At 37.5% G+C, this 12,770-nt stretch overlaps 2 protein-coding genes across 4 annotated transcripts; both read left to right on the forward strand.

The window, feature by feature from the left end:
* The first annotated feature begins 1,607 nt into the window (after window positions 1-1,607).
* On the forward strand, window positions 1,608-6,285 carry LOC147560448 (uncharacterized). 3 transcript variants are annotated; one of them, XM_086658025.1, is made up of 2 exons: window positions 1,608-6,071; window positions 6,205-6,285. In XM_086658025.1, the coding sequence occupies exon 1, from the start codon at window positions 1,656-1,658 to the stop codon at window positions 2,490-2,492; it is 837 nt and encodes a 278-aa protein (XP_086514151.1). In that variant the 5' UTR covers window positions 1,608-1,655; the 3' UTR covers window positions 2,493-6,071; window positions 6,205-6,285. The 3 variants fall into 3 exon arrangements, 1 of the variants encoding a protein (XP_086514151.1); XR_015233730.1 differs by having other exon boundaries at window positions 5,269-5,418; XR_015233731.1 differs by having other exon boundaries at window positions 5,269-5,369.
* A 2,411-nt stretch (window positions 6,286-8,696) lies between these two features.
* LOC147560449 (uncharacterized) lies at window positions 8,697-9,440 on the forward strand. The gene has a single exon (XM_086659289.1). The coding sequence runs from the start codon at window positions 8,697-8,699 to the stop codon at window positions 9,438-9,440; it is 744 nt and encodes a 247-aa protein (XP_086515415.1).
* Window positions 9,441-12,770: the final 3,330 nt, after the last annotated feature.

The following is a 12,770-nucleotide window of genomic DNA, read 5'->3' on the forward strand; positions in this document are numbered from 1 at the left end:
TCTCAGTAAATTGTCAAGTCGTAAAGTGGTCTAATATGGATTGACTTGACTAGTAGGTATCAAACTGTCATGGAATAAACGTGTAGAGACCATTAAGTGATTTCTAATTTGATGAGGGGCCAAATTAGAAATAAAAGTCTATAAATAGGGGTTATGGTCCCCATTTGGGCTTCTTCCCTAATCTCAACATTTTTGGTTAAGTGTGAAATCCCTTCATCACAGGAGAGATTCTAAGGAGAAGAAGAACCAAGTGGAAGATCAACCCTACCCAACAATCTTTTAGCTATGGATCAAAGGTACGCTTCCGTGATTAAGTTTCATCTCTATGAATCTTTTGGAGTTTATGTAAGTATGCTTGTTCATGTTATTTGATTTCATCATAATCATCTTATAACATAATTAGTTTAAACATGTAAGGTTAAATATATTTACTAACAATTGGTATCTAGAGCCACTCCAATTTTAAGGTTCATTGAGAAATTGAGGAGTCTATGGTATTTGATTTATCTTTTGAATATATGAAGGTTACGTTATGCGTCTAAAATTTGGGGTTAACATGATCTTCCATGAAAATTAAGTTCGGATGATTATTAGATAGATTATCTTGACATATATTATTTAGATCAATATAGATTTGGTGTGGTTCCAATTGATTATTTTTACAATCAATTTTTTGGGTATGAAATTGAGTCATATTCATATTACATATTTGGATCAAAATTAGCTTTATAGATTTGGTGAAAATGTAACATATTTTAGTGAGATTTTGATATTGGATTAAATCTTTTATTAGTCAAAATTTTGCTCTAAAACTAAGGTTCGGTTCTGTTTTTTATTTATTTATTTATTAACAAAAAGAAAAAAGGAAACAGGGTGGTTTAATTCCCCACTTTAAAGTGGGGAATTAAACGGCACCCCCACTTTAAAGTGGGGTAACGCCCCCACTTTAAAGTGGGATGAGTTACTGGCCCACTTTAAAGTGGGGCGTTACCCACATTAAAGTGGGGATAAACGGACTGAGTCAGACAGATCTGACTCGGACCGAGTCAGACAGATCTGACTCAGATCTGACTCGGACTGAGTCAGACAGATCTGACTCAGATCTGACTCGGACCGAGTCAGGTGTCATGTCAGTGTGTTAGACCGATCTGACTGGGACAATTACAGACCAAATTAAAAGTTGTTTTTGAACATTTATTTTGTAAAATTTAACCAACTAATAACTGATACATCCCTCAAACAATATCCGACATTCGATAGAACTAATTGAAGTAAAATATCGCCAAAGTGACCTCTTTTATGTAGATTAGTTCAATGACAATGTTGGAGTAGGTCGTGTGTATGTAAATTCATGCGGGTATTAAGTCGACCCAAAGGTAGTTTAATATTTGGCCGAACTACATATACACATGCGGTGATAAATGTGAGATGATTGTAAGGTGTCCATGTGAATAATGAGTCGGTCCAAAGTTAGACTTATTGTTTGACAGGATTTATCGTCTATTTTTGATTACTGCAACAGAGATACCACTTACAAATTAGTATTACTGTCCAAAGCTTGATGCTAATGTTGTGCTCGGTATTCTGCTATGTATCTAGTTATTGTTTAAATTTTAAATCTCACTTTAGTTATGATGTGAACATGTAAATTTATTATGTCTATTCTCTGTGTAGTTGCTGCAAATATACCAATGAATGCTAACAACATTCCCATTCTCAATGGGAACAACTTTAAGGACTGGAAAGAGAGCGTTCTGATCGTTCTGGGCTGCATGGATCTGGATCTTGCACTTAGGGTGGAGCAACCTGCCCCTCTTACGGATGATAGTTTTCCTGATGAAAGGAGACACTATGAGAGGTGGGATCGCTCCAATCGCATGAGTCTCATGATCATTAAGCGCGGCATTCCAGAAGCTTTTCGAGGCGCAATCTTTGTTGAGGTAACTAAGGCCATTGATTTCCTTGCCGAAATCGAAAAAAGGTATGAAAAGAACGATAAGGCAGAAACAGGAACGCTTTTGGCGAACCTGACTTCTATGAGGTATAAAGGCAAGGGAAACATAAGGGAGTACATCATGAAGATGTCTCATATAGCTTCCAAAATTAAGGCACTGAAGCTCGAGCTGTCTGAGGACTTACTCGTGCATTTGGTAATGAACTTTCTTCCTGCACAATTTGGTCAATTTAAGGTCAGTTACAACTGTCAGAAGGAGAAGTGGACTCTTAATGAGCTCATTTCAAATTGTGTGCAAGAAGAGGAAAAAGTGGAGCATGAGAACTCTGAAAGTGCTCATTTGGCCAGTACCTCAAAAGGGAATGGCAAGAAAAGGAATAAGGATAATGAAGTTGCTAAGGGTCCAGAGCAAAAAAAGCCTAAGGAAGAAAACGGTTGTTTCTTTTGCGAAAAACCTGGGCATATGAAGAAAGAATGTACCGAGTATGCTACTTGGCGTGCCAAGAAGGGGTTGTCTGAGCTACCGAAAGCCAATTGATGGTGAAAGATACATCTATGTGGGAGAAAGGCAGGCGGTAGAGGTCGAGGCAATAGGTCATTTCAGGATGTTATTAGGAACTGGATTTTATTTGGATTTGAAAGACATTTCTGCTGTACCGTCATTCAGACGGAATTTGGTTTCAGTTCTGTTTTGGACAAATTCGGTTATCATTGTTCATTTGGAAACAATCAGTTTAGTCTTTCTTTAAATTCAAATAATTGTGGTACTGGTTCTTAAGTGCTTATGATAAGCTATAGATCCTTAAAGACAACAGCTTACATCCTTAAAAGAGTACCATCTAAAGCAGTTGCTAAAACACCTTATGAACTTTGGACAGGGCGACTGCCAAGTCTAAAGCATCTACATATTTGGGGATGTCCATCTGAGGCAAGGCTTTATAGGCCGAATGAAAAGAAGTTGGACTCCAAAACAATAAGCAGCTACTTTATTGGATACTCGGAGCGATCTAGGAGCTACAAATTTTATGATCCCACAAGAAAGTCTATTTTTGAGACGGGAACTGTAGTATTTTTTGAGGATGTTGAGTTTGGGGGGAGAAATAAAGTCAGAGACATTGTCTTTTTGGAGGAATCGATTGTGATCCCTACTACTACTTCTGACAATGTATCAATCTTCATGCGTACGATTGTCGAAGAAGGAGATTTGGAACCCTTATAAGACAATGTTGAACAACTCCCTACTCCAGTTCAGGAAGTTGTTCCTGAAGGACAAACTCAACAACCTCAAGAGGAAGTGCCATTAAGGAGATCCAACAGAGAGAGGAGAAGTGCTATTTCGGATGATTACGTAGTATATCTCCAAGAACATGAGGACACTGGTGGATTGACAGAAGATGGATCAACGCCATGAATGAAGAATACAAATCTATGCAAGACAATCAAGTTTGGGATTTTGTCCCATTACCTGAAGGTAATAAACCCATTGGTTGCAAATGGATTTTTAAAACCAAAAGGGATTCGAAAGGTAATGTGGAGAGATATAAGGCTCGTCTTGTAGCTAAAGGCTTCACTCAAAAGGAAGGCATAGATTATAAAGAGACTTTCTCTCCGGTTTCTTTGAAAGACTCTTTTAGGATAATTATGGCACTTGTAGCACATTGTGATCTTGAGCTACATCAAATGGATGTCAAAACGGCGTTTCTCAATGGAGACATTGATGAAACAATATATATGGTTTGCAAATTAAAGAAATCCATCTATGGGCTCAAGCTGCCTTCCCGTCAGTGGTACTACAAATTTCAACAAGTTGTAGTCTCATTTGGTTTTGAGACAAATATTATTGAAGATTGTGTGTATCACAAGTTCAGTGGGAGTAACTTGGTATTCCTGGTTTTATATGTCGAAACCACGAGACCCCCCACTCGCTAAAGGAGACAAATTTAGTCTAAACCAGTGCCCTCAAACCAATCTGGAAATTAAAGAAATGCAACAGATTCCATGCTTCAGCAGTTGGGAGTCTGATGTATGCTCAAGTTTGTACACGTTCAGATATAACATTCATTGTCGTTATGTTAGGCAAATATGTAAGTAATCCTGGAATGGATCACTGGAAAGCAGCCAAAAGGGTTTTCAAATACTAACAGAGAAATAAAGATTATATGCTCACATACAAGAAGTCGGATCCTCTGGGAGATCATAAAGCATTTGATTCCGACTATAGTGGATGCAAATAATTACAAAATCAGTATAAGGCTACATTCGTCTATTTACTGAAAGAGCTATGTTAGGAAGAGTGTTAATTAAACACTCATAGCTTCTTTTGGATCATGTAATAGAACTTGTAGCAGTTTTAAGACATCCAATTTTGGATTAGGATTGCAGTATTTTGTCACTAAAAATGTCATTCTAAGGGTATTAAAATACCATTAAAGTCATATTGTGACAATTATTTTGCATTTGTTTCATATTAACAACAATGAGAACTAAAATATAAAGTTCTCGGTTGTGAATAAAAGAACATAGAGTGGGTTTCTTATAGAGCATATTAAGACAAACTCCATTATTGCGGATCCGCTAACTGAGGGATTAACACCGAAGGTGTTTAATGAGAACATTGTTCTCATTGGTGTTATATCACTATATGGTAATAAGGTTTAGTGGGAGTTTGTACACATATGGTTTGGTGTTATTTAGACATTGCTCTATGTTTTGGATATTTTCTGCAGAAATAAGGTGTTCAGTTATTTTACACTCTGTGATATTATGTTAAGGTCGATCTCAATAAAGTTTCGGTAGGACAAGTTGGAAATAGACATGGTAAGATCACATTGCATGTAATTTCCATGCTACGCGTCCATGATTGATCTATGTCATTTGGTTATGTTGGTATGTGTGACTACTGATGGATTTAGTGACGATTGAATGTTACGAAAGTCCCTTTAATCCCATACTAGCACAACTGATGGACCAGATTGTTTGGGATACCTAATATTTGATAGCACATTTTTGAGCTCATAAGGATGTACGCATTTCTAGATAGCATATGTGGCCCAAGTGGGAGATTGTTGGAAGAAATTCCAATATATGTGGGCTCACATATGTATAGACATGTGTATGGCTATCTCAGTAAATTGTCAAGTCGTAAAGTGGTCTAATATGGATTGACTTGACTACTAGGTATCAAAGTGTCATGGAATAAACGTGTAGAGACCATTAAGTGATTTCTAATTTGATGAGGGGCCAAATTAGAAAGAAAAGTCTATAAATATGGGTTATGGTCCCCATTTGGGCTTCTTCCTAATCTCAACATTTTTGGTTAAGTGTGAAATCCCTTCATCACAAGAGAGATTCTAAGGAGAAGAAGAACCAAGTGGAAGATCAACCCTACCCAACCATCTTTTAGCTATGGATCAAGGTACGCTTCCGTGATTAAGTTTCATCTCTATGAATCTTTTGGAGTTTATGTAAGTATACTTGTTCATGTTATTTGATTTCATCATAATCATCTTATAACATGATTAGTTTAAACATGTAAGGTTAAATATATTTACTAACAATCAGCACTTCCAATAACAACCCCACCACCACCAATAGAAACGGAGCCACCACTAGTTCCAACAATGATGGCATCACAGCCGCCGGCAACATGTCCACCACAGCCACAATGTCCGCCATCTTTAATATCGATGATGAGGCTGTAACTCAAACTGCCCATGTAAATGTCATCGGAACAGCCTTTATTGTAACTAGTACTTTAGAATCAGTAACCGGAAACTCCACTTTCAATGCCGTTATTGTAATCGGAGGTCCAAGAATTCAATTGTTTAATCCTCGATTATCAGTCAACCCCCAAACCAATAATGATGCTCCCACCACAATTAACGGTTTCTCCACCACTAATGGTGCTCCCACCCCAGCCATAGATATGGAACCTGAAGTCTTCACCGGTGATGGTATCACTGTTGAAATACAAGTCGTTAGAAGACACATTTTTGTAGCTACTACTGTGCCATCACGAACCCGCAACTGCACTTTCAATGTCCATATTGCTCTCGGTTCTACAGGTCCAAGAATTATGATGTTTAATCCTCGATTCTCAGTCAATCCCCAAAATTAGGTACCAAGATTTATTACTTCTTTATTCTTTTATTATAAAATATTACTTCTTTTATTACATTCAATTCAAATTTCAATTGTCATATTGATTAATTGAACAAGATTTATTAATCATGTCTTTTGATCAATTGCAGAACAAAGATAAGAAGATGACTTGGTGGGTATTAAGCAATATTGATTGGGTTGGTTGATTTCAAATCAGTAAAGAAGAAGAAGAAGAAGAAGAAGAAGAAGAAGAAGAAGAAGAAGAAGAAGAAACAGAGGAGACCTCCATTAATGAAATCTATATCTGTTACATAAGTGGTGGTTGGGTTTATTTTCTTGTTACTCTGTTTTTTTTTCATTAATGATGATTGTGATTAATCCCCAAAATAATGGAAAATTTCATAGTAAGGTACTAAATAAACTAGATTACAGATTACCCATTTGATGAATTTGTGTTTCAATTCTGAAATTTAACTTGTTTGATTGTCCCAATTTGTTTTGATTCTTGCTTCTAGTAATTTTGTTTCAAGAACTTCTTGGTGTATGTTAAGTGTAAATAAATTGAATCACAATATAAGGCAAACTAATTTAGATGTACTAAAAGCGTCGCCAATGGTACAAATTGTTGCCGATAAAAATACTGATCACAACACATCTATGTCAACTGTTTGCAATTTTAGAAAGGAATAGCGAAAATTTGGTAAGGCGTGACGAAATTATTACTTACAGTTTTGTCGCTGATATCTTCATTTCAGTATTCGCTACGGTTTTATAGTCTCCGACTATCATGGGGTGTTTGGTGAATATGTCATTAATCATCCGAAAAGAAATGTCCACAATGGTTCAAAAACATATTGTAATAAACTGGAAATCAGATGGAAACCAAGGCATTTGGTAAACTAGCATGTTAGATATTTCCACGTTTTACCTTACTTCATCGTCGAAGAATCAGACATTTAATGTCTAATGTAGCATGGAGTGTAAATCGACGGACAATCTAACTCGAAATGAGTTTGTCATCACATGTTGACCGATGAGAGACAAAGAACTATAAGAGAAAAAGATATATAAAATAGCAATATAGAGGGAGAAACTCGAACTTATTATTACAACGGATTGACTAACAACCAATTTCTCGACCAATCACTTTGACATTTAAGAAAAGATGAAGAACATACGAATGATGAAGAAGAGAAAGAACATACAAATGATGAAGAGGAGAACAAGAAAAAGGAAATAGTGTTTTATAGGAAAGAAGAAAGAAGATGGGACTTGGGAAATATTAATAGTCATTTTGATTACTTCTTTATTCTTTTATTACATTCAATTCAAAATTTCAATAGTCATTTTGATTAATTGCAGAAGAAAGATAAAAAGATTAAAGAAGAAGAAGAAGAAGAAGAAGAAACAGAGGAGACCTCCATTAATGAAATCTGTATCTGAAGTGGTGGTTGGGTTTATTTTCTTGTTACTCCGTTTTTTTTCAGTAATGATGATTGTGATTAATCCTCATAATTTTGATTCATAAATTTCCTGGTGTATGCGAAGTGTAAATAAATTGATTCACAATATAAAGGCAAACTGTTTTAAATGTACTAAAAGCGTCGTGAGTGCCACAAAATGTTTGATTGTTCCAGTTGTTCTGATCCTACACGAACTGTATACTCCTCCTTGACAAACTTCGAACTCGGGTCCAGGCTTGGAACAACCGACTTCTATCATATGCCGGGAGGGCACTTTTGATTAAACTAGTCTTGAGCAGCTTGTTAATTTATTGGGCTGCTGTGTTTGTGATACCAAAGCGGGCGGTCAATGAAATTAACTGCCAGTGTTTGCCAACTAAAGAGGGAGGATTGGGTACCTGAAACATCGAGGCATTGTTTGAGGCAGCAAATTTACGGCATTGTTTGGGTAAATCAACTCTTTAGGTGAACAGGGTTCGGACTAATCTCATCAAGCACCACGATTTTTGGACAATGAAAACTTGAGTCAATAGCTCGTGGTGTTGGAGGAGGATTCTAAGTAGTAGAGAACATGCAAAACAACTAGTAACCACACAGATTGGGGATGGAAAGGATACAAAGTTCTGGACGAGCATATGGCACCCAAGGGGTCTTCTTCACGAGTCATTTGCAGAATGCTTTCGTTATAACTCCTATCTTCATGAAAACGCGATGGTGGCGGACTTCCTAAACCCGGAGGGCTGGCACTTTCCAAGACATATAGCCAATATGCTAGGTAACATAGTGGAGGAAGCACAAGCAGTAGAAGTAGATCCTAGTAGTGAAGATCAGTTAGTGTGGGTGCCTAGTAAATACGGAGAGTACAATTTGAAGGATACATACGAGGCAATACGCCAACGTTGAACCCTCCTCGAGTGGACTGACCTAATTTGGTGCCCTGGTTGTATACCTCGCCGTAGCTTCAAATCTTGGTTGGCATTTTGGCTCAGGCTCAAAACGAAGGACAAACTAATGGCATGGGGTATATCTGTAGACTCCTTATGTGTATATTGTCGACGAGATAATCTTATCAACTCGGCTATAGGCACAAGACAGTTGAAAACTGGAAGGAGGAAATAACGTGGTGCATTCAACATTTTAAAGGTGAGTCGATTGGAGCGAAGCTGGGCCGCCTGGTGATGAATGCTTACATCTATCATATTTGGCGAGAACGTAACAAACGGATCTTTGAGAATGTAAATAAATCAGCAACAGCAATCATCACAACGCTCAAAGAGGAAGTTAAAATCAAACTTGTTTTTGCGACGAAACGAGTAGAAGATACAAGTGATAACAGATGTACGATTGAACGTTGGAATTTGTCGATCTCAATGGTCCACAAATCCTTCAAGGCGTGTCGGTCGAGCAGGCCAAGTCCAGGAAGATTCTTACTGAACACAGATGGTGCACTGGATGAGGAAGGTGCTGGTTATAGGGTTATTATGCGAAATTGGGAAGGAGATGTGCTAAAGGCAGCTACAGTAAGGGTAGAGAAACAAACCATTTTCGTTCATGAACTCCAAGGAGTTGAATTGGGCCTCAAAATGGCTTATGAATATGGAATTAGTCATATTGAGGTCGGGGTAGACTCCTCTAATATCTGGGATCTTTTTGTGCGTCCCAATCCAAAGGTGCCGTGGAAGGCGAGGCGGGTGTGGAGACGAGTGAAGAGATTAAGAGACCGGTTTGACACTTGTGTGGTTAAACACGTATACCGGGAGACGAATCAAGCAGCTGACTTCTTATCGAAGATAAAGTTAAGTAATGGGGAGACGCATCTGGACATCAGGAATTTGCCGCAAGGGTTGAACCGTATTCTTAGTTCGGATACGAGAGGAACGGTGGGAATTAGGAAAGGGTGGGGTGATATCATTTGTAATTAGTTTATCTTGCTTTCTATTTTTGTCGGCTTCTCTCTTGTAATGCTTTGGGTTTTCTCTGCTTATCAATTTTAAAAAACTGTTGCCGATAAGAATTTGTCGGTCTACTAAAAGGCAAACTAATTTAGATGTACTAAAAGCGTCACAAATGCTACAAACTGTTGCCAATAATACTTATCCCAATTCACAACACACCTATGTCAACTTGTTGCAATTTTATCTATGAAGTCCCGATTTTTGTATTTGCTACGGTTTTGTAGTAACTTGGCATCACATCATAGAATGCCCCAATTTTAGTCGAAAGTAAGGGGTTTCGGTAAAGAACTATTAATATGGGAAAGTTCTTTACCAAATCACTATACCAGACAATGTAGAGGGACATGCTATCTACATAACATTCTTCAACATTACCTCACGGCTTCACTTGGCACCAATTTTGGAAGGAAAAACCAAGTCTCCCGAAGGGTTAAAATGTTCATGTGAAGAAAACATTAAGTTTAATCCTTATGTATCGAAGTCAACATTTGGTGGTCGATAATGTTGACATAAACTCCAAAACCTGGAGGTCCCAGGGTCGTACGTGTGAAATGGCGAAAGAGACATGGATCCCACCACTGATAGAGGTGCGGTTCGAGGATGAGGAGTGGAGATGAAGAGAAGAGTATTATACTATTGCAGTTGGATGTCGTTCGATTTATATGGAAGGCACAAAATAAAAATGTATTTGAGGGCACACCTCCAAACAACTGACTTATTATTCAGGAAGGGATGAACATGCTTTGTTATTTCGAGAGTTATAATGGTACCACAACCAATGAAGAGATTGTTGAGAAGATAACATTTCCTTTGATATAGAATTCCTCAACTCAAGGAGGTGTGAAGTATAATTTTGACGCCGCACATAAAGATGAAAAAGTTGTTATGGGTGTGATATGTCGTAATAGTGGTGGCGAATATATATTGACTATTACTAGCTCTACAACAACCATGAGTCCTACAAAAGCTGAAGCTAAAGCGGGGATTCTAGCCGTCTGACTAGCTAGAAAATCAAACTGCTACCGGTGTGTTATTGAAGAGGATGCATGGGCGGTGGTGAATACACACATGGAAGATTCTAAAGCATGACAATGTAGAAGTTTGAAATAACTCCCAGACAATTGTTTTCTCAATATATTACATTCCTGAAGCTATTAAAGTGACATATTTGTGTTGACGGAGATGATCCAACCTCTTAGTTTCATTGTAAGTCAGTTAGCGATAGATAAAGGCATAAAGCTAACATCTCTTTTTCTGATATTGATTTAAACTTCTATCTATCAATATAAACGGGAAATAAATTGATTGCAAGTCTGAACTCGAAAAAAATTTGATTTGAGTTTTAGCATTTATCGTTTTATAAATTACTGTCCTTAAAGATGATGAGTGTCAATGAGGTGTAAACATTTGTGCTTGCTTTTACAAACAACAATATGCCTTATATAGATGGGCTCATCAATGAGGTGTCAGGAAAGTTTTACAATGGGCCCCTAAGCTTCTTGATCACAAACAAGAACAATGGGGTTAGTTATAAACAGTTTTAGTGACATTCTTGATTTGAGAAAGTTTGTTACAAATTTTCCAACTTCCAATAACTTTTCCTTCCTTCTTCTCCCTTCACTTCCCTTTATATAAAGCTCAACCTTGATCTTCCCTTTCCCTTCTCAATTAGCATAATCAGAAACTCAATCCTAGAGAGAGAGAGAGAGAGGGAGAGTTCTTATTAATCAAGAAGAAGAAGGAAAAGAAAGATGGAAAACCAAAGAAATGATTCCAATGGCAGTGGAATTGAAACACCCACCACCACCTCTACCACCACCTCTACCACCACCACCACCACCATAACCCCTTTGGGTCCCATCACCAGTTCCAATAACAGACCCACCAACACCAATAACAACGGCACCACCACTTCCAATAATAATGGCGTCACAGTCGCCGGCAACATGTCCACCACAGAAACCAGGACTGCCACCTTTATTGATGAGGTTGTAACTCAAACTGTCCATGTAACAGTCATCGGAACTTCCATTAATGTAACTAGTACCGTAACATCAGTAAACCGCAACTCCACTTTCAATTCCATTATTATTTTCGGAGGTCCAAGAATTCAATTGTTTAATCCTCGATTCGGTTCCTCCACCCCAAATATCGGTTCCTCCACCAGTGTTCCCACCACCGCTAATGGTGCACCCACCACCGCTAATGGTGCACCCACCACCGCTAATGGTGCACTCACCACCGCTAATTATAACCGCACCACAGACAGGTATATGGAACCTGCACTCTTCACCGGTGATGGCCTCACTGTCCGAATAGAAGTCTTCGGAAGATCTATAGTTCTAACAACCATAATCAACGACTTCCTTTTCAGTGCCTTAGTGAATGTGGGTTCTAGAGGTCCAATCATTATTTTTTCTTCTTGATTCACAGTCCACACCCAAAATTCATGTACCAATTTAGGTATAAAAGATCACTTCTTCATAGTTTAATTGAACAAGATTTATTATAGTTTAATCATGTCTTTTTGATCAACAGCAGAAGAATTATAAGAAGATGACGGATTGGGTATCAAGCAATATTGATTGGGTTGATTGATTTCAAATCATAAAAGAAGAAGAAACAGAGGAGACCTCCATTAACGAAATCTATATTTCTTTGAGTTGTAGAAATGGTGGTTGGGTTTATTTTCTTGTTACTCTGTTTTTCCTTTTCAGTAATGATGATTGTGATTAATCCCCAAAATAATTGAAAATTTGATAAATTTGTGTTTCAATAGTGAAATTTAACAAGTTTGATTATTCCAGTTTTTCTGATTCTTTCTTCCTGGTAATTTTGTTTCATGAATTTCTTGGTGTATGTTAAGTCAATGATACAAACTGTTGCCAAGAAGAACTCTTATCAACTTGTTGCAATTTTGGCATGCAATATTGAAATTTGTTAAAAGCCTGACCAAAGTATTACTTTTTTTTGGAATAAGAAGATTTACTTCATTCATAAAGCTCAATGCGAGTTAGCAATACAAGTTGGGAAGTTAAAAGGATCCCAAAATTCAGTAGCATGATTCAAGAATGCACTGTGTGCCAAAGTCATGAGCCATTGTGATTGTGATTTTCTTTCTTGGTGTCCAAATTAGACAATCTTCCTTATCTTCCTGAGGTATAAAAAGACGTAAATTTTTTAAGCAGTGTTGGATAAAAAAAACCATGAATTAAATCAACGTCCCACGATTTATTGCACAGTGAAATTAAATATCTGACGACTATAAATTGACTCAGCCAACCTTCTGGCTTGTCC

Source organism: Eschscholzia californica, unplaced genomic scaffold (assembly GCF_041429995.1).
Source record: "Eschscholzia californica isolate CP2 unplaced genomic scaffold, dmEscCali1.0.p SCAF_2, whole genome shotgun sequence".
Taxonomy (NCBI): domain Eukaryota; kingdom Viridiplantae; phylum Streptophyta; class Magnoliopsida; order Ranunculales; family Papaveraceae; genus Eschscholzia; species Eschscholzia californica.

Excerpts from the sequence above, each read along its gene's own strand:
- LOC147560448 (XM_086658025.1), top strand. The coding sequence starts at position 1,656 with ATGTCTATTCTCTGTGTAGTTGCTGCAAATATACCAATGAATGCTAAC.
- LOC147560449 (XM_086659289.1), top strand. The coding sequence starts at position 8,697 with ATGAATGCTTACATCTATCATATTTGGCGAGAACGTAACAAACGGATC.